At 39.1% G+C, this 21,234-nt stretch overlaps 3 protein-coding genes and 1 pseudogene across 5 annotated transcripts; 3 read left to right on the top strand and 1 right to left on the bottom strand.

Moving 5' to 3' along the window:
• Positions 1-6: 6 nt before the first annotated feature.
• Positions 7-2,740, bottom strand: LOC130501605 (uncharacterized; the record flags this gene model as incomplete). Its single annotated transcript, XM_056996439.1, is given in 7 exon segments — positions 7-72; positions 75-136; positions 219-437; positions 750-1,145; positions 1,148-1,185; positions 1,187-1,914; positions 2,344-2,740. Coding segments are annotated over 7 exon segments (1,656 nt in total), but the record flags the coding sequence as incomplete, so codon positions are not given.
• Positions 2,741-2,883: 143 nt separating this feature from the next.
• LOC108819726 (PLASTID TRANSCRIPTIONALLY ACTIVE protein 6, chloroplastic-like) lies at positions 2,884-5,202 on the top strand (annotated as a pseudogene).
• Positions 5,203-6,132: 930 nt separating this feature from the next.
• On the top strand, positions 6,133-9,504 carry LOC108819548 (protein kinase STUNTED). 2 transcript variants are annotated; one of them, XM_056996438.1, is made up of 9 exons: positions 6,133-6,533; positions 6,626-6,708; positions 6,799-7,027; positions 7,125-7,754; positions 7,853-8,101; positions 8,176-8,419; positions 8,502-8,649; positions 8,726-8,875; positions 8,950-9,504. In XM_056996438.1, the coding sequence occupies exons 1-9, from the start codon at positions 6,377-6,379 to the stop codon at positions 9,199-9,201; spliced, it is 2,142 nt and encodes a 713-aa protein (XP_056852418.1). In that variant the 5' UTR covers positions 6,133-6,376; the 3' UTR covers positions 9,202-9,504. The 2 variants fall into 2 exon arrangements, with proteins under 2 accessions (XP_056852418.1, XP_018448107.1); XM_018592605.2 differs by having other exon boundaries at positions 6,623-6,708.
• A 520-nt stretch (positions 9,505-10,024) lies between these two features.
• Positions 10,025-16,439, top strand: LOC108819725 (uncharacterized protein At1g21580-like). Of its 2 annotated transcripts, none has more exons than XM_056996443.1 (10): positions 10,025-13,468; positions 13,777-13,978; positions 14,072-14,222; positions 14,338-14,434; positions 14,630-14,704; positions 14,861-14,951; positions 15,036-15,306; positions 15,379-15,421; positions 15,491-15,594; positions 15,906-16,439. In XM_056996443.1, the coding sequence occupies exons 1-10, from the start codon at positions 10,093-10,095 to the stop codon at positions 16,296-16,298; spliced, it is 4,803 nt and encodes a 1,600-aa protein (XP_056852423.1). In that variant the 5' UTR covers positions 10,025-10,092; the 3' UTR covers positions 16,299-16,439. The 2 variants fall into 2 exon arrangements, with proteins under 2 accessions (XP_056852423.1, XP_056852422.1); XM_056996442.1 differs by having other exon boundaries at positions 13,771-13,978.
• Positions 16,440-21,234: the final 4,795 nt, after the last annotated feature.

The following is a 21,234-nucleotide window of genomic DNA, read 5'->3' as shown; positions in this document are numbered from 1 at the left end:
TTTTTCCAACTCAGGCATTTTACGCTTTGGCTGAGTGGACTGGACCATTCCATCACTAGGAGAGAGAGGAGAGGGACCGGCCTTGGAGGCTTTCCTTTGGGAATTGCTGGTGGTCTCGAGGCCCCATGAACTTGACCTACAATATTAATCCAAGAATGAATATCCACTTCAGAAAACTAATGCAAGTAAAGCAGAATTAGGTTTGTGTGATGCAATACCATGTGTATGTCCCCAGGATGCATTGCCTTGTGGTGCCACAGATTGACTAGGAGAGGTAAACATGCTCTCACTAGATATTATAGTGCTTGGGAATACAGGGGGAAGAGGTCGGCCCTCTCTATAACGCTCCATTAGATAGACAGCAATACAGAACTCTCTCAAGGAAAGCATGCTATCATTATCTTGATCAGATAAGTCCCATACCTGCCTCAAAGCGTCTGTAATACCAAGGAACATCATTGAACACATAAAACGGTCTATAATCCCCATATAAAGTACAACAATTTCTACTTGGGATGATATTAATATCACTATCCATGTATCGTCTACACGTTGAAGAAAAACATGACTCAAGATTTCACCTAAAATGGCAGTTGACCAATAATTCCAAGACTATACAAACAAATATACATAACTGGAGAAGTGTCACTTAATTATCATGCATGTTCACCACCATTATAAGAACATGGTCAAACTGAAACTAAAATAGTGGTTAGCGAATGAAGCTACAGAAAAGAAATGTAGCCTACCTCGCGGGAGCTTCCAACTTAAGAACAGATTCCGAGCCTGGGGCCCAGTGATCTTGCCGTCCCTATCAGTGTCAACTTGCACAAATACCTTTGCATATTTCTGGACGTCAGCTGGAGTCATTCTTGGCCAAGGGGCTTGGGACTGGGGGTGGGGTTGGTGTTGGATTTGAGATTGGGGGTGGGGTCGGGGGTGGTGCTGGGGTTGGTGATGTGGTTGATGCTGGGGTTGGTGATGTGGTTGGTGCTGTGGTCGGGGTTGGGGTTGGGGCTGAGACTGACGCTGCGTCATCTGACCAGAAGCTGCAAGCCCAACACCAACAGTAGAGCCAGTTGTACCAGAAGAAGGTGAGATGCCCATTGTCGACGTAGTTCCCACAGGATGTTGTTTTGGCTGCGAGAAGCAACTGTAAACACATCTCCGAAAAGTGAGTCAGGGAAAACCATTTCCTGATGCAGCTAGTTCCTTTGGATCCTTGGCTACCAATTGATTGGATGGAGCATCTAGAGCACGAGCACCTGAAGGAGCAGATGAATCTTGGGGCTTATGCACCGGCGCTGATTCTTGAGGTCTGGCTGTTGTAGAGCTTATTACAGCAGGTGTCATATGCGGTTTTGGTGTATTGTTGGCAATTGAGTTAGGTGCCGTCAAACCATATCCACTTTGATTCGAAGGTATTTGAGAATTCACTTGCCCAGAGGGCCCGACACTTCTGCCGCTGAGCCAATCAGATGGCATAGGTTGGTTTGCCGTACGAGGCGCAGTAGTCCCTCCAGATGGCATAACCTGGCTTTGAAAGTTTTGCTGTGGTTGAGATGGAGGCGCCCCCATAAATTGGTTCTGCTGGCCCGTTCCTACTTGTTGGTTACTACTGCTTACAGTTCCACCCATTTGAGGCCCTCTCATACCAGGCGGAACTGAAGGCAGTGACGCACCCCCCTGAGCTTGTGTAGCAGGCACAACTCCCCTAGGCTGTGGAGAGGGTGTTGCAGCAAGATTTATTTTGGGAGCAGGGATATTGGCAGAAGCAGGACCATAAATTGCAGCCTTGACTATCTCAGGAGTTAATTCCCGTCTACTTTGCGCCACAGTAACCAACTTTAGAGCATTATAAAACTCCGCTCGACCAAGGTAACCAGCCTTTTTTGCATCTGCGCAGGACCATACCTACAAGAACGTTAAAAAAAAAAAGCTCAACCATCAACAATCCAAAGACTAATAGTACAATAGACGCTGAAACTTATATCTAAAAGAATCTGCAGATGTTATCTATAGTCCAACAACGTATGATGATACTTAAATATTTAGAGTTCCCCTCATTGCATACAAGTAGATACATCTAGATTGCTTCCCTATCTTTCAATATCCTCAAGTAGCAACAGTACATATTACAAAAATGGATTCTCCTATAGAATCACACAAGTAGAGTACAAGCTCTAGAATGAAAAGAACCACACAGAAGAAAACAAAATGGGACAAAATACGTCACGCTTCTACCAAACGATCCCAAAGATCAAAGATCCGATTCGAAAAACTCTAGGAGCTACAAGTATATTCTCAACAATCAATCAAATACTGCAACGAAGGGAAGAGAACCTGAGCAAGGACGTTTTTAGGCAAATTGGAGCCTTGGAAGAAAGCGACGGCCTCAGCTCCACTGATACGACCATCTCCATCCAAATCCGCTCTCCTGAAATAAGCATCGAACAGATCCTGGCTCCCCGTCGGCCTCGGCGCTGCCATTTGAGGATGATCCGAAATCTAGCAGCGAATACAGTGTGTAGAAGAACGCGATCGAATCGTAGAGAAACCCCTAATTCACAAGGCTACGCAGAGAGCAATCGTAGAATCAGTGGGAGAGATGGAGAGAGATCACCACATCGCAGGAGGGAGTCTCGATTGGGATCTGTGACGGTGACGGTGACGGTGACGGAGAGGAAAAGGAAGTAACGGAGGTCGATGAAGATTCTCGCGACAGAGAAACAAATCTAATTTCCCCGGGATTGAGATGGGAAAGCCGGTACAGCGCGATGGAAGAAGAGAAGCTTTTTTTTTCTGGGGGAAAGTTAAAATGTTTATTATTATAAGATCGATCGTATAAGAGCCTCGAGAGTCGAGATGCAAATATCATACGGACAGAAGCTTACTGTAAAAAGTAAATAAACAAAATTAAAATTTACTTTTTCAGACACTGAGAGAGAGCTTTATCCCATTTACCCATGCCGTCTTCCGCCGCTTCTCCCTCCTTATCTCTACTCTCACTCACTTCCAAACCTCCTCCGCCTTCCTCCACCACACAACGTCTCTTTCCTTCACTCACAACCTTCCCCGATTTCGCGCCATTAACACTCAAACCCCGCCGTGGCCGTTCTACCATCGTTAAAGTAGAAGACGTCGACGCCGACGGAGGTGGACGACGACGAGGAAGTGGACAACAAGAAAGACTACGACGTCGAGTACGACCCCTTAGCGGCGTCGGCAGCGCCGGCGACCGAGACATCGCTTTCGTGCAGAGCAAGAGCATTGTATCGACGCAGGGATGGGACTCGGAGATGGTGGTTGATCACAGGATAAACGAATTACGAGTTCCATAAGATCAGCTTGCTTGACTGTGATTTCTTTATCAGGAAGCCGCCTGATCCTGATAACGATGTTTATGATTTCAGAGAGGTGTGAAGAAAGTTCTCTGCTTTAACTTTTTTTTTTTTTTTTAATTCTCAGTTGCTCATTTACGGCGTCGTTTTCTGATGTGGCTGCAGATGTATGCGACTCCTCCGGATACGGATATTTACTCCATTCCGAGAGTTCTTGCTCCAGTGCCTCAAAAGGTCAGCCCTTTTAATCCTTGTTTGGAACTTATATGCTCTGTTCTGAGATTAAAATGTTTTTCATTTATACTCAATTGCTAATTCATTTGACATGGTTACTGTCTCTTATATGAACATAGCTGCGCCGGTTTTCTATTCTCTGCAACTGAGAATTGAAATTTTGAAAAAAGTGAAATTTGAGTTATGTAAATGGTAAGAGCTTGTTCCACCTCTTAGTATGATCTTAATGTGGCAGCTCGGTGTTGCTCAATCAATTTTTCCCCTTTCATTCTGTTTTTCATCCAAGTTTTGTTTACTAATTTTTGTATGGTGCTAATAACACCTCTCTTAATGATGTTTTACAAGTACAGTATATTCCATGTGCTATGAGTGACTGAATGTTACAATGTCACTGAACCCCCTATTGATGCTCCTCGAGATTCACTCTACAACTCTGAGAGGGAGATTCCAAGGTACGTCATTTTGAACGGTTAGACTCATCAGGTCGTTGGTGCAGTGATTATTTGTTTTGGCTACATTGCTTGAAAAACACACTACTAGTATGACACTAGGAAACATGTTAACTCGAAACTACTTGGTTTGGTTCAGTAGTTAGTTTCTGTTACATATATGTCTTTGATCATTGTTTATTCATTATGCAGGTTTTCTTGACGATTAAACGACCCAGAATTTGTGCTACACCTTGAAGAGATCTATGTTATTGATTCCAAGACAAAGTCAATCACCAGAGCCAGAGTTTTGGTGTGTCTGATTGTTGCTTTCCACTTTATTTAAGCTTTCTTTCTCATTCTGGGTCTGAGCACAAACCTGAGCTGAATGTGTCTCATGCTGGTTTATGTTGATGCTATCTATATATAATATATGTCATAGTTCTGAATCACGTTAGCTTGCTTAAAATACCTTGTGTAGTTCAAAGCTGCTAAGACAATCTTCCTTCCTTCCCATATTAAAGGTTTAGAATGTTTCAGGTGACAGTTCCGGAGGAAGAAAAAGGGATTGGAAGGATGACTTGCTCGTTATACGCGATAATGGAAACTCCTTTAAAATCATACACGTTGTAGCTTTCAATATCCCCAACCATTCTTCTGGCAGTCCTTTTGGATTCCTTTGAACTAGCGTTACTCATCTCTGCTCTGTGTTAATATATTTTGTTGCTTCTTTCAGGGGGAAAGAGATGACCCGACAACGGTAATAGAAAGGGAAGAGTGGACCAAGACCCGAGAAGACAAGGAGAAACATCTCAGAAAGCTACGAGACTTCAGAGTTCAGAGTCTCAAATTGGTTCTAAAACAAACCGTGAGAACCAAACCAAACCACAAGTTAGTGGAGTTCCTTCCTTGTCCATATATGGCGTATAGGCATATAATACGAAAGCAGAATCAATGATATGTGGGAAGATTCGAGATGCGTAGTTCCATGGTAGACAAGGATTTTTGACCTCAGGTACTTTCACTAGTAGCAGCAGAGATGAATGCATTATTAGATGATGTAGGCTCTAGAACAAGTATGTAGATGTAATAGTCTGATGGACTAACATTCAATGACTAGAGAAACTAGTTTATGCTTATTGTTAAGAACTATAATGAGGACACGTGTACGGTGGCTTTGTTTGGGTTTCACGTGAGTGGGATGACATTTGCAGGAATGGCCGACAGTGGCTTTCAATGTTGTGTGAGTGGTTCCACCGGCCCCTTCTGTGACCTCAAACATTAACTACCCTATTAAACAATCACACACTGATAAATGAATTAATTATGTGCATGCTACCATAGGTTAGAACAAAATTCACACGTAATAAGTGATAATAAATCATCTTAAGCATAAAAAAATAAACACACATGTGTAAATATATCTCAAATAAAATGAGATTGCACGTTAAAAATAAACAAGATTGGCAAGAGAAAACATTGGTCAAAGACTCAAAATGGAATTACGTCAACGATTAGGACCATTAGATCAACAAACCGATAAATATATATACTTTAGAAAGCGTATACGTACGTCGCACAATTTTTACGACCATTTTCCACACTTATCTTTGAATCGTCAACCTACCAAAATAAAACTAAAGAATCAAACAAAAGACAAGGACCTGAAACGTTGACGACAGAGAAAAAAGGTGACAAGGAATGGAACCGTATAAAACAAAGGAATAAATCCAATATTTATGAAAATTCTTTTTTTATATATTTTAGAAACAAACCATAGATATTTATAAATTACATTGTCCCCTCATGTAATCTCATACATGGCACCACCACTCCGGGCTACAATTATTCTTTATATAATTAACCGATAACGGTGAAACATGCCGTATAAAGGTACGTAGATTATGAGTTTGTAACGAGTGGTAAAACATTTTTCTTACGAGTCATTATGTATAGTATCTAATGTTTTTTTGGCTTTATCCTCCATAATAATTTTAAAGTTGACTTGTTTCACGATTCATGAATATATATCTGGTAAAATTAATTTTCTGACTGCAGAAATAGGTACAGTAATAAATCAGCTATTTATTTTATTTATAAACAAGATGTCAGCTCCTCCATTCTTATTATACTCTTCTCTTTCTCAGAAGCTGCAGAACCAAAATCAAAGCCGCCATAAAGACAGTGACGAGAAACTTTGTTTTGTAGTCATATAGTCGTCACGATGACTGTGTTTCTCCATGAATCACACTTCAGGAAAGGATACAGAGCACTCACCTGAAAATTTAGACAAACAATTTTAGAAGAAAAAAACCGAAGAGAAGTGACAAAAAAAGAACGAAGAGAGCGAGAGAGAGAGAGAGAGAGAGAGAGATGACGAAAAACGGCGTCGTGACAGGAGGAAGAGGAGGTCGTGCTGTAGTGGTGGGTGTGAAGTTCGATGCGGCGAGCAGTGAGCTGCTAGATTGGGCTTTGGTTAAGGTTGCTGAACCGGGTGATACAGTGATCGCTCTTCACATTATCACCAACGGTACTTCTCAAGCCTGAGATTTATAAATATTATTAAATAAAGCTACGATTTTTGGAAATGGGTTTTCTTATGTTTGACTCTCTCTCAAGCAGGCGACGACTCTTCGTTTGTCTCTCTTGTTAAAACTTTCGACTCTGTTCTTGAAGCTTATGAAGGTTTCTGCAAACTGAAACAGGTAAATCTACATTCTAGAATTAAAAAAACAACTTTGAATATCATTTTTCTTGTTTGTTTGCTTTTGCTCTAAAGAGATTACATTTAATAGATTGAGCTGAAGCTGAAACTATGCCGAGGCTCTTGTACTCGAAAGGTTCTTGTTAGAGAAGCAAAGCTATGTCATGGATCCAAAGTTGTAGTTGGAGTTTCCAAAAGCTGTAGCCACTCATCTGTCTCCGTGGCTAAGTACTTAGCCAGGAAACTGTCAAAAGACTGCTGGGTTCTGGCTGTCGACAACGGGAAAGTCATGTTTCAGAAAGATGGTTCCTCATTGAAAGGTATGTCCTTTTTTTTCTCTTCTTGAGTGTTCTAAAGTTCTGCATGGTGATCTGTGTGCGTCTAAGTGTGTTGAAACTCTTTGTTTTTTTTTCATAGGAAAAGGCAATGCACATAGGAACACTTTGTCTAGCTTCTTTCAGATGCATAAGAATACCAAAGTAGTTAACAGTTGGGAGGAGGAGGAGGAGGAGGAAGAAGCAGAGTTGGATCGTTCCAATGGCCGTAGTCTACGGCAGGCTTTAGTGTCTTCCTGCCTTGGGAATCGTTTTGTCTGTGGAGATCTATCTAGATCATCTAGTTGTAATGACGATCAATATGATAATGCTGATGAGTTCCACAAGTCAAAAATGGCCATTGAGCCAGTGAAGGTTCCAGAAGATTTGACCAGATTCATCACTATGCTGGTCAACGAACTGCCTGAGTTTAGACCAGGCTGGCCTTTGCTCTGTCGTGTAGCTTCTCCAGACGTGTTAGCTAATGTCCCGAGAAGCTATTCCTTCAGACAGATACCAGTTGCCCAGTGGGTCCTCAAGCTCCCCTCTAGGACCAATTCTCTTGTTAGTAGCAGTACTTCAGAAGCTAAGCAGTTGTCTACTAGCTTAAACAATGAAAGTCTAGATGGTAATGATTCTATGATCGTGAAGGGTCTTCATGAGAGGTTCTCCACATCTTGCCGATCTTTTAAGTACAAAGAACTTGTTTCAGCTACATCCAGTTTCTGCCCTGGTTTGTTTCCTCTAAGAACCAATGTTTTAAGACTCTTGTAAATATGTTTTTATGTCTTTAACTTATGGAAAAACAATGTCTTTTCTTTTTTTTGTCAGATAATTTCATCGGAAAAGGAGGAAGCAGCAGGGTTTATAGAGGCTATCTTCCCAATGGAAGAGAGGTTGCAGTGAAAATTCTCAAGCAGACCAAAGGCGTCTTGAAGGATTTTGTGGCGGAGATTGACATCATCACGACGTTGAACCATAAGAACGTTATATCCCTCTTGGGTTACTGCTTTGAAAACAATAACCTCTTGCTTGTGTACAACTATCTCTCAAGAGGAAGCCTTGAAGAGAATCTTCATGGTAACCTTTTCTTTGGCCACTAGTAGTATTTCTTTTTCCTTAATGTTTATGGTTTCTAACAGTTTTCGAATTAGGCAACAAGAAAGATCCGGTTGCATTTCGTTGGAACCAGAGATATAAGGTGGCTGTGGGAATAGCTGAGGCGTTGGACTATCTGCATAACAAAGCTCCACAACTTGTTATTCACAGAGATGTTAAGTCATCGAACATATTGCTGTCTGATGATTTTGAGCCACAGCTTTCTGATTTTGGGCTTGCGAAGTGGGCTTCGGTATCTACAACGCAGATCATCTGCTCTGATGTTGCAGGCACCTTTGGGTGAGAAAAAAAACTAAATCAAATTCTGTTTATGTTGCATGAAAGTACAATCTTGAGAATGTTTATGTGTTTCTTGGTGTAGGTACTTAGCTCCAGAGTACTTTATGTATGGTAAGATGAACGATAAGATAGATGTGTACGCATACGGTGTTGTACTCCTCGAGCTTCTTTCTGGAAGAAAACCTGTTAGTAGCGAGTCTCCAAAGGCTAGAGAGAGTCTTGTTATGTGGGTACGTTATAACTACATTGAAAGGTCTCCTTCTCTGCTATTTTGCTAAGTAACAGATAATTTAATGACACGTGCAGGCGAAACCAATTCTGGATGATAGAGATTATCCTCAGTTATTAGACCAGAGTTTGCTTAATGACAACGATGGTGACCAGATGGAGAGGATGGCGTTAGCAGCCACTCTTTGTATAAGGCATAACCCACAATCTAGGCCAGAGATGGGAATGGTGAGTCATTTGACAGTCTCATCATCTTAGACCTTGGTGTTAACCAAGATATCGTGTTGTGAATATGCATGCAGGTTTTAAATCTTCTTAGAGGTGACGTGGAGATGCTAAAATGGGCAAAGGAACAAGTTAGCAACGGCTTAGAGGATTCAAAGCTGCTGAAAGACGAGAAACTGAAGAGGTCTAATCTACTACAGTCACATCTTAATGTAGCGTTCCTTGACATGGAGGAGGACGAGTCTATCTCCATGAGAAGCATGGAGCAAGGCATCTCCGTGGAGGATTATCTTAAAGGCAGAGAAAGCCGCTCATCGAGTTTCAACTGAGCTTGTTCCTTTTCATAGTAGCAGAACTTTTCTTAGCTGAGCCTGTGATGGTGAAGACTATCTTGGGAGACCTGTTTATGGTTGTAGATGCAAATTTTAATTTTTCGGACCTGTTTTGGAAATTTTTGCTTTTATTGGGGCAAAACAGAAATACAATATGTGCATACCGTCGTCAATGGTCTTTGTCTTGTACTGTAGTGCTCGTACCGTCGTCGTACGTCTCACTGTCATTTTCTAGCATTATCTTGTTGATTACAATTTCATATCGTAATGTTCGAGAAATTATAAATGTATTATTTCTCTATAGTGCCTATCACAATCTGAGAGACAAACCATGTGTGCGATTGTGACTGAGTCAAATCATGGTGGTTCTGTAGTAATACATGACGTACGCACCTTCCTGTCCTCTTCGTTTGCGTTTGAAAGGAACGTAGTAAAATTCTAATCGCCAGATTTCATTCCAATGATCAAATCAAATCTTTCTTTCCCTTTTTAGCATACAAATTTGAATTCTCGTGAAATTAATCCCACTTAAATCCTCCTGTCCTATTAACGATTTCGTTTGCGTTTTAAAAAGGAACGTTGACTGGACTTGGACGAAATAGCTAATCAAATTAGCCGCCGAATCTCACTCGAATCAAATCTTTCTTTTCCCGTACAAATTTGAATTCTCTGTGAAATTAATTCAGTCAAGCCAATACATTTATTTGGCCCAATAAGGCCCAATAAGGTTAGGGGGTGTGCAGGTGTATATAAATATGGCAGGCAAGAGTCGCCGCGCTTCGGAAGAAAATCTCGTTTGTATTATTTTTTTATATCCTCGCCGTTATCGTGTTGCGTTCGTTTCAGCAGAAAACAAAGAAAGACGGAGACACGGGGGCGAAATCAGCAATGGATTCATCTCATTACAATCCGAGCTATGACCAATGGAATCCTCCTCTTCCTCTCCTTCCGCCGCCGCCGCCGCCATTGCCTCCACCACCTCCTCGTGAATCTCATCCCGATAGCCCTAGTTTCCATCTCCTGTCAAGGCAAAACGGTGAGCAACGTCACCATTATCTTCCACCCATGCCGGCGGTTAATCAGCCGTCTTCCTTCATCTACTCCCAGCATCCTCCACCGCCGCCGCCGCAACAGCATCTTCCAGAGAAAGTTAGGTTTGAGTTTCGTAGAGTCTCGCAGCCGTCGTCATCCATTAGAACATGTACGCAACCCCGAGATATCTCTCAGCCTGCTCGGGTTGGGTACAATGATAAACGACCTGATTCATGGACAGTGGATGCTGTTCAGGGGAGAGTGGATACTGGTAGAAGCCGAATCAATCAGAGTCAGTTAAAAGCAGAATCCGTTAGATGTTTTAGGGGTTTAGACGATGGACATAGGAGTTTATCTTCACGAGTTGGTTATATGAGTAGTGGTGTTACAGTTAGACGTGATATGAGTAGGTCATCAGCAAGTCATGGAGGGGATAGAAACTGGAGGTGGGATGAAGCGCCGCATAATGGAGGGAGGGTTCTCCCTCTGCGGAAAAGGTATGACTACTATCATTTACATCGTGGAAGGAGAGATGGGAGCAATGAATCGAAGAGAACAACGCCTGGGAAACAAACGCAGAAGAAGAGTGCTCTGCTTAGGCTTGGAACTCCAAGAGACCATCACAACGGTAGAGAGAATGCTCGGAATCGTTGTAGTTATAGTGGGAGAAGGTTGGTAGCTAAGCCTGTAGCTTCACCTGCCAGTGTAGGCATCCGCCCACGCCGGTCTGTGACACCTAGGTCTAGTAAACCTAGAAGAGCATTGGTGCCTGATAAAGTTGAGAAAGCTTCGGTAACTGAAGTAAATGGAAACAGAAGTATGCTGAAGTCTCGTGAAGATCTGTTGGACGGAACGGGTACTGGTTGTAAAGCTCGTTTGCCGAAGGGTTTGGAGATGGAAGACAACGTGAAGAAGAAGACTAATACGTCTTCTAAGAAATTAGTTATATCATGGTCAACAGTTGCTGATCTCTCCTGTGGTTCTGAAGCAAGAATTCGTTTTGCTGGTATGTCCATGTGTAGTGTTGGATCTCAACCTTGCGAAGACCTTGCTGACCAGGTGTTGGCGAAGTCTGATAGTGGTTGTATTGAAGATGACAGCAAGGGGATCAATAAGAATGTAGATTCTTTGTCTTCTGAAAATGACTCTCGCAGGGGTCTCCCTAAGGGTCCAGTTTCCTCTGACTCTCTGGACATCCCTTGTGTTTCAACGGAGCTTGCTAATGCAAATAATAATGGTCCAGGGGATCTTGCTAATGCTCACAGTTTTACCGTTTGTACATTTACCAATACCACGGTCAATCCAGTAAGTGAGGATGAGAATGGTAGCAGAACAGAATCCATGGAAACTAGAGCTCTTAATGGTGCTGCAGAAGTGGCTGACGATCGGGACAGTGATAAAGGTAAAAAGGCTTGTGTAAAAGGTACTTCTTCATCTCTTACAAAGGTTGATGTAAAGGAATCATCAACTGTGTTGCCTGTTAATAGAACTGATGGCTGTTCACGTAGTGATGAATCAAGTTTAGCTATGGCGGTACCATCTGACGAGTTTATGGAAAATGTAAGTGCCGAGAGACTTTTGCCTGATGAAGATCTGGGTATAGCATCTCGAGGTGGCCTCATGCATGAGGAAAATAATTGTGCTGAGAACACTGATGTAGATGCCCAAGTAGAGAAAACAAACCCTTCTGGTGGAACTTTGAACTACAAGACTCCGGGGACTGATATTGTTGCTGTTACTGGGAATTTAGTGTTTCCATGTAATTCTGTATCCAGCTCAACGGGGCGGAGCTTTCGGCAGATAAGGAGTGAAATTCATGTTTCTGCTACAGTTGATGAAACTTGCAAAGATAAACCGAAACCGAAGCATTCTGGTGGAACTAGTAAGTACAGAACTGGGGGAACGAATATTTTTGCTTTTAGTGGGGATTCAGTTCCACGTGATTCTCTATCCAACTCACCAAGGCTGTACAGGAAGATACGGAGTGAAGTTCATGTTGCTTCGATGGTTGATGACACTAGCAATTACAAAGAGAAAGCAAAGCCATCTGGTGGAACCTCTAAGTGCAGAACTCCAGAAGCTGATGTAACATCTGATGTTGGCGGTCAAGAGAAAGGGTCACTGAACAGGGTTGAGACTGATATATTTGACGGTGAAGTATGGTCATCTGTTGTAAAAGTTTCTGGAACTGAAATTCTTGGTGATTTAAGAGTTCTTCTGCCTAGATCACACTCACATGCAGAAGTTAAAGATCACGTAATATCTGTCCAAGATCGGGATTCCCAAAGTACGACATCTCTGAGCTCTAGGTACGAAGTAGAAAACAGGAAAAAGAAATCGAACTGCTCTACTCAGAAAAGGTATTCCCGTGCCCTGCCTTTTGTATCTGGCCCTAAGAAAGATGCTAACCCTCCCAATAAGTGTCACACTTGGCATCGAAAGCTCGATACTTCTGCCTCTCCTTTTGTAGCTGCCAAGCCGTTGTCGTCGACTTTGTTTACACAACCGAAGCTTCCCCTAGTGACTGCCCAATCTAGTGGTAGTTACGTACGTATAGGGAATAGCCTTCTTCGAAAACCCTCGTATGGTTCTGCTGGTGTTACCTTTGGACTGCCTCCATCTGCCATCCAGTTAAACTGTATCGAAGACAAAACAACGGGATCTGCCAGTAAGGTTGATGTAGGTAACGCTTCTTTTCGTGTTAAAACAGGAGAAATAATCACTCTCGAGAGGCAGTCAAATCCTCCCTCAGATAGCAGCACCTCCAAAGTATCAAATGCCATTGTTACTTCCTCAGGAAAATGTCCGTTACCTTACAGCGGGGATCACCTCATCACTGGTTTACCTGAGTCTATCATGGACGCTGCTATATCTGGAGAAGCCAATCTTCCACACTCTGGTGGAGATGCATCTAAGACAGACACACTAGCTCAGACAGATTATCCTTCAGATTGCCAGCAGAAGAGAAATCATCCTAAGTTGGATTCTTCAAATTTGAAGAGAACGGTATATGTTCAAAGGAAGGAAAATCAGTTGATTGCAGCTTCAGATATTCATGGTGCAACTAAGGGCCAGATTCCTGCCTCTGATGGCTATTTCAAGCGAAGTAGAAATCAGCTAGTAAGGACTTCAGCGAGCTGTGTCAATCACTCACCTGATGATGCATTAGATTCACAAGCCACTACAACCATGGTTTCGAAAAGATCATCTAGCCCAGCTTTCTCCGACTCTGGTATGAAAAGTGAAGTAAATATCTGCTATTTGAGCATCTATCAGGACTATGTTCAAATTGATTCTGATACGCTTGTTTCTTTAGGAGATCGTAAACAGAGGATGGTTTATTCCTGGAATAGAAATGAATAATTGGTTTAATTTGCATTATTCCTTTTCTTTTTTCAGGAACGCACAATCCACGGTTTAGGATTTTTCCTACAGAAACAGGCGTATCAGAGTCACTTTTTATGGACTTGCATATGTTTTTGCTGTTTTGCACCCATAATCAGATGCGATAAATTAACTGGCCTTTTTTCTTAGTTGCAGCTGTCACGAGACCATATAAGCGGTCAAAATTTTCTCTGGTTTGGACGCAAGATGATCCACAGTCAAGATTGCGCACAAGTCACATGCGCTATCAGAGGATATTACCACAACTTGTTCCTTGGAAAAGAGTGACATACTGGAGAAGACTAATGAATTCAGTCTCCGGCTCTGCTTTGCGAAATGGTTCTTTTTCCAACAGCAGGTATCTAGCATCTAATGTACTCATATTCCTTAAGCTGCACCGCTTTTGTTTTTGCGTGTTGCAAACTTGATGACAGGGCCTTCTAATCTTCAGCCAAAAATTGTCTATGATGAGGAAGAGACATACGGTTTATACAAGATCAACTAATGGGTATTCACTTAGAAAATCCAAGGTTTTAAGTATTGGTGGTTCGCATTTAAAATGGTCCAAGTCCATTGAGAGAGACTCGAGAAAAGCTAATGAGGTTAATTTCTTCACTCCACTGAATTGTCTTTGGCCTGTCTGCGTAAGGATTGCTTCTTTAGCAATTAGCACAACTGAAAGTGGTGTCCACGTTCTTTTTACCCCTGTTTGTACAGGAAGCTACCTTGGCTGTGGCTGGATTTTCAAAGAAAGAAAGTGAAAACCATTCTGGACAAAGTACTACTAGGATGACAAGCAGAAACCATCTGACACGTAAGTGTTGGTTCACGAGTAGTATACATGGCCAGTTATTTGGACGAATTATTCTCTCTTTTTAGGCCTCCTGGCCTGTTCGCACAAAGCTTCAACTCCAATTATCTTGGGTTTATCTTCTTGATGTTTCTTGAGATGCCCGGATGACTTTATTTCAGCACCTCACAGTTTCTCTTATCAACTTCTATTTTTCAGGGGAGCGCGTTTTCAGGATTGGCTCCCTTCGTTATAAAATGGATTCTTCTAGGCGAACTCTTCAGAGAATATCTGGTATGATATTTGGAGTTTTTTTTTTGTAATAGAATATGGATGATCTAGGTAGTTGGACATGAGAACTCTCTAGATTGGAACTGTTAGTTTCTCGTTAGTTGCGCGGGAACCTTGGCTCATGTACCTCTCCTGAGCTAAGACATGATTCTTTGTCAGATGATGATTCACCGTGCTCTGGACCTACTGAAAACGGAAAAGGCGCAAAAAGACCGTTCATTCCAAAGAGATTGGTGATAGGCAATGAAGAGTATGAAATTCTTGATTCAATTTTTTCCAATATTACTCTCTAGACTCTGGAGCCTTAGTCAAACATTTGAACTCAATTTTGCAGATATGTTCGTGTGGGAAATGGTAACCAGCTTGTCAGAGATCCAAAGAAACGAACTCGTGCGTTGGCAAATGAGAAGGTCAGATGGAGCCTGCACAATGTTCGCTTGCGGTTGGCTAAAAAGAAGAAGTATTGCCAGTTCTTCACGAGATTCGGGAAATGCAACAAAGATGACGGGAAATGTCCCTACGTTCACGACTGCTCGAAAATTGCAGTTTGCACCAAATTTTTGAATGGGTTGTGTGCCAATGCAAATTGCAAATTGACTCACAAGGTTGTCCTACTAAGTCATTGCTTCATAATTTTGATTCACAGAAAACTCTAACTGTACTTATTTCTTTCACAGGTCATTCCAGAAAGGATGCCTGATTGTTCTTATTTTCTGCAAGGTAATAGTTTCCATTTGTACAATGTTCCCAGTTGCGCTATGCACAATACTAATACTTTCTTTAACGCAGGCCTGTGCAACAATGAGGCGTGTCCATATAGGCATGTGCATGTCAACCCGAGTGCCGCTATATGTGATGGGTTCTTAAAAGGATACTGTTCAGACGGAGACGAGGTAAGGATTCAACTTAAGAGTACACTGCACGGTTTGCAATTATCTCACTTATTGATTTTTTTCACATGCATATGCACGTTTCGTTTATGCACTATTATTACTGACTCTTTGAGCGACCTCAATCCTATATACTTCTTTCGAGGACGTCAATGTAACGTATTACGTTGACTAATACCACAAGGAGTATAAGGGGAAAGAGAGATCCTTCTCTGGCTTGATGTCACATGTTTTATTTATCCCCTCTCTATTCACACTCACAAACCCCTCGGTGAAGTTAAGATTGCGGATTGTCTCTACGTAATGGTTAACAGTGTCGGAAGAAGCATTCCTACACCTGCCCAGTTTTCGAAGCCACTGGATCGTGCTCTCAAGGATCGAAATGCAAGCTCCACCACTCCAAGAACCAAAGCGAAGGAAGAAAGAGGAAAAGACTAAGCGAGCCATCAGAGAGAAATTTCCGTGGGCGTTACTTTGGCTCACTTCACAAAGTCTTAGAAGAGTCTGAGCCAATGGTAGTGGATAGACGTCCTACTAGTAACAGTGCAGATTTTGGAATAGAAGGTCTCGACTTTATATTTCTTGGCGCTACAGAGTATGAAGCAGGTGATAACAGTGATCTAGCCGCCGAGCAATCTGTCCCCAGTGCTAGTGAAGAAGTGGTTTCAGTTTACAATCTAATCAGACCAGTAGCTTTGATGCAGTAAGAAGCAAGTATCAGTTTTGTGGTGACTACAAAGGTAAGCTTTCTCTGTTGGGAAGACAAATGTCTTTTGTCTAATACGTTATCTTGTAGCTTTTTAGGGAGTTAATTTTAGCTTTTGTTCTCTTCTACATGTGTACATGGTTATTTATCTGTAAATGATTCAAATTGGAATACATTTGTTTTTGTTGTCTATCTTCTCTTTTCTTTTATAAGTTTATTGCACTTGAAAAGACATGATAGAGATCAACAAACACATAAATGAACCTGAAGACACTTGACAAGTCTTAGAGATGCACAGTGACGAAATTATTTTTACTCAGAAGAATCAAAGCTTGAGAAGTCTTAGAGATACACAGTCTTAGAGATACACACTTGAGAAGTCTTAGAGAGACACAAATAATAGCATCTATAGTTACCACTGGACAAAAGTTTCTTCATATGATAACCAACTTGTCTGATTACCAAGTTGATTAGGAGGAAGATATATGAAAAATTGAAAATAATTATTACATTGACATTTTTATTTTCAGAATTCAAAGGATCACGCAAATTCTGATTGTGAAAAAGTCGGTTCTGACCTCGAAAAACAATCATTTCATATTCAAAATATCGCGATATATTTAATTCACATCCAACTTATATGGCCATGCAAAAACATGAATTTTCAAAAATTTTAAATAACATATCTAATTTTATTTTTTTAGTAAAATTTTACATCGGTCGCCACATTGACCAACATTTCATCTAGTTTCGATGACTTGGATGCTTCATTAGCAAATTTTAGAGGCGAAAATGCCAAATATACAATTTTTTGTAAAAAAGTAAACAGACATTTTATAAAAAAAAATGGAAAATGTAACTTTTTATTATTTAGTAAAATTAACAAAAGTTAGTTAAGTAATTAAATTTAAACTTATATAAAAAATATATTCGTGGGTGTTTCAATCATATCACAATATCATCCTTATAAGAATTATGTATATGATGTAATGATTCAACTTCAATGTAAATGTTGTAGTCGTGTTACTCTTGATTAATCTTGAATGTGTTATTTACATAATTATGATTAACATATCATAAATTCTTTAAATGCAAACACAACCTTATGATTACTTTTAAATGGTCACATGTTTCAGCGCCAGTTCCAGTTCAAGCGTAAAAAAACTGGAGTTCTAACAAAAAAGTCACCAGTTCCAATTCCATGGAACAGCAATTAGGCTTTGCTTCATGACATTTCCGACTAGTACATGATTATTTCTAATCACATCGAAGGACACGTAAGTTTCACTTTATCTCCACACCTCATATGCTGCTCTAACAAAAGTGGAACAGCCAACCTCTATATCTACAATGATGGAATGTTAGTAAACTAATGTTGTATTATAATCCTAATTCATGTTTTCATTGATTGTAATAAAGTTTGTTTTATATGATATAGGTTCATCCAAAAAAGAGGCAATCTTTACTTCCTTAGCAACAGCCGACATTTTGTTATCTGGTGCACAAAATTTGCTTTCACTGGAGGGAAGAATGACACGTTTAGGCATGGAGAGGAACATCTTTGGCTGAATGTAAGATTTCAACAAAGAAAAATCTGTGTATTTTGCAAAAAAAAAAAAGAAATTTGAAAAAAAATAGCTGATAGAAATCAAATTGTTTTTTAGATGTATATATATGAGAAATTTACTTCAGATTATGGGTTATACTACAAAATATGCCTCTAGATTTTATGTATTCTATAGAATTTTATTAAGGTTATTTTTGTCTAATACTAAGATTGATTACTGGTACTGGTAATAACTAATTATGCCTCAAAACATATCTAAACCATATCAAGAGATCAAACTGCCATCATTGGAAGGTTTGAACTATCATTTTATACACATTAGTTTATTACTTATCATCTTATAGTTAATTATGTGAATTCGAAGTCATAAACTCGCTGACGTTCGCTAGGCCTGTAAACAAGCATATAAGCATATGCGATTTTGAAATCAGACATTAATGGGTTGAAAATTAAATATGTAAAACAAGATGAATAAGAAACTCAAAAAGAAGATAATCACCAGAGTATCTATGCAATTAACAAATACTGATGGAAAATAGTAATTCTCAGAAGTGTGAAGTTCTATATAGGTCATGAGATTTGTGGAATTTGAAATATTCTAAGAATAATGGTTTCGTTCACGAGCCAAGATTTGAATGCATCATGGCAAGCCACTTTCTGAGAAACAACAACATCAAAACAATCAAATCCATAGTACAAACGATTCCTTCATTCATCACTATAAATAGGGTACTAGACTCATTGGGCAGCTCTAAGTGGCAAGAAGACGAGGTTTCAGGGTAAACAAAGTTGCATATAAAACAGACAAAGTATCGTTACTCTTTATAACAATTGAAATAACAGATAAATAGGTCACATTTGCCGCTAAATAGAAGATAAACCCACGTAACAGGTTCAGAGCTCTATGGCGATCATTTCCATCTAAAGATCTTTCAAGCTTCCTTTTGAATTCTGTGAAAAATCAAAAACCATAACAAAACTCAAAAAGGTACCTTCCTTTTTTATTAAGCATTATCAGCCTCATTGTTACTAGAAGATAGCTAAGCAAACAATAAACTTCCAAGAACATATTGTCTGGTATACCTGGATAAAGATCGAGATATGAAGGTTTCTTTTGATGGGTTTCATAAGTCAAAAAACACCTCCATCTAATAGTTCTTTAGATTTTGTCAACCATCTACACACTGATGCTTCGTGCTCAAGTTCTTTGAACTCTTTTTCATTGTATGGTTCTTTGAGAACAATCATTACCTCTCTCCTAAACGAAGAGTTCTATTCATCACCGTCACTGTTCTCTTCCTCCAAATCCTCATAACAAACCAACAAAAGATTAGAAAGGGAGTTTAGTTGATGCAAAAGCGAAGGTGAATGAAGTTCATATATTATACTTACAGCCACTTTATAACTTTTTGATGACACAAAAGGGACAATCCTCTTCATCAAGAAACGGACGATCATCAACCGAAACGATGTCGGAGTCAGACAAAGACATTACGTCTTCCTCAAGCAATTCACTTGAATCTCCTTTTCGTGGTTACTTGTTGTGCTCTCCCACTTTTCCACTAACGATGTGAGATAAGATATGTAGTTCTCATCAGGTACAACCACAATATGTGCTTCTCTAAAACTATCAGACATCTTCATATACTGATCATCGAACTTGTTATCCCAATCATCATGGTTAGCAGCAGTACAGCAAAGCCCTTTGCATGTTGGAAGGATTAACTTCACAGAACATTACAGAGGAATCCTAAACTTGCGTCGAAGATATTTAGTCGAAATTAAAACTAGTTGGGACTTTTCTTTCCGAGTATTCAGGGAACAGAGCACCAAATTGGATGATCACTTACATTGCAATTTTTAGAAGTCTCTATGTAGCCAAAGTAGCGACAAAGCTGAAAAAGAGGAAAAGCTGTAGTGACTAGTTAAAGTGATTAACTCATTTCATCGAAGAACTCGCCATAGCTGATAGCTACCACTGGACTCCAAGTGTCAAAATCAGTGTAGTAGAGAGAGTAAAAACCAAAAGCGCGAAATCGATAAGAGAGCGTTTCCACTTTTGTAGCGGCTCATTAACTAGGATATTTTTCTTTTGGGCCGAAATAAAGGATAAGGCCCATATATGTGAATTAGGCTCAGGTTCTTGTAGTATCCGTATAAAAACTTGCGGCATTTTTATATACTAGGTATTGTGCCTGCTCAAACGGGCCTAATCATTTTACAATTACTAACTAAATATCATAATAAGTTATTGTTATAACTTTTAAATTTTTTTTACAGAATATCAAATTATTTATATATAAAATTTATTTATCAAAATATATATATTCATTATTTCGTTAATTTCTTGAAGTTTTCATATATATAGTAGAAATATTTTGAACTATATATTTTTGCAATTAATTTTATTTATAATTGAAAGCTATTCTTTTTAGATGATAATATATATATATAGAGAGAAATAATTGTTTAATATTTATTAAAGATATTCTTGGATAACAATAAAATATGTATATGAATTATCTTTTTATTTTCAAAAAGATTTTTATTATATCAGTTTTAATGAATTGTTTAATTTCATAAAGTTTAAATTCGTTTTTTGTGTTTGGGTTTTATTATATTAAATCATAGTTACTAAATATTTATAATTACTCATTAATATATGTGTTACGAACTAAAAGACTATGATAATAAATTATTATTTTATTTCGTTTGAAAATTCTTACATATTAATTACAATTTTTTGAAAATTTCTTTGTATACATATTTATTAATTATTATATAGAAATAAATCTTAAAGTCAATTAATATTATCTTTTCAATTATATAAATTAAGAATTTTATTTGATTAATACTTGGTTATATACTTTATGTTTTCAACTTTATATTTTTAAAAAAATTCAGATAACAACACAACATACATATATGAATTATATTTATATTTTAAAATATTTTTAGATTTTGGATAAATCTTACTATTATTATTTTAATCAATTATCTAATCAAATAAATTAATTTTCGTTTTTATGTTTAGCTTAATTATATATTTTATTCAATAAGGGTAATATCGATATTAATCACTCTAACTTTAAACGTGGGAGCTCCGTTGCGAAAAATCACTTCGCAAATAATAGTATATATATATATATTTATTTATATTTTCACTCCACCTTTTTTGGTTAAAGGATTTTTCTTAAATTAATAAATCAAAGAGACACCAGGAAGTCAGAACCCATTTTTTCACATTACGAATTTTTCGTGACCTTTTCAATATTGAGGAAAAAGTGAAGTGTAATAATTATTGTCATAGTTCTTTTGTCAAATTGCCAATAAAAACCTTTGTTAATGCTCTCGTATATAATTTTATTGA

The sequence above is a fragment of the Raphanus sativus genome, unplaced genomic scaffold (genome assembly GCF_000801105.2).
Source record: "Raphanus sativus cultivar WK10039 unplaced genomic scaffold, ASM80110v3 Scaffold0225, whole genome shotgun sequence".
NCBI lineage: Eukaryota > Viridiplantae > Streptophyta > Magnoliopsida > Brassicales > Brassicaceae > Raphanus > Raphanus sativus.
Note: the sequence above shows the minus strand (reverse complement) of the source record. Positions and strands in the feature narration are given on the sequence as shown.

What these genes read in the sequence shown, in the direction of transcription:
- LOC108819725 (XM_056996442.1), top strand. Translation starts at nt 10,093, where the DNA reads ATGGATTCATCTCATTACAATCCGAGCTATGACCAATGGAATCCTCCT. An exon ending in TTGGTGATAGGCAATGAAGA is followed by an intron (nt 14,952 to 15,035) that starts GTATGAAATTCT and finishes TCAATTTTGCAG; the next exon opens with ATATGTTCGTGTGGGAAATG. An exon ending in ACTGTTCAGACGGAGACGAG is followed by an intron (nt 15,595 to 15,905) that starts GTAAGGATTCAA and finishes AATGGTTAACAG; the next exon opens with TGTCGGAAGAAGCATTCCTA.
- LOC108819548 (XM_018592605.2), top strand. Translation starts at nt 6,377, where the DNA reads ATGACGAAAAACGGCGTCGTGACAGGAGGAAGAGGAGGTCGTGCTGTA. An exon ending in TACATCCAGTTTCTGCCCTG is followed by an intron (nt 7,755 to 7,852) that starts GTTTGTTTCCTC and finishes TTTTTTTGTCAG; the next exon opens with ATAATTTCATCGGAAAAGGA. An exon ending in CCTTGAAGAGAATCTTCATG is followed by an intron (nt 8,102 to 8,175) that starts GTAACCTTTTCT and finishes TTTTCGAATTAG; the next exon opens with GCAACAAGAAAGATCCGGTT.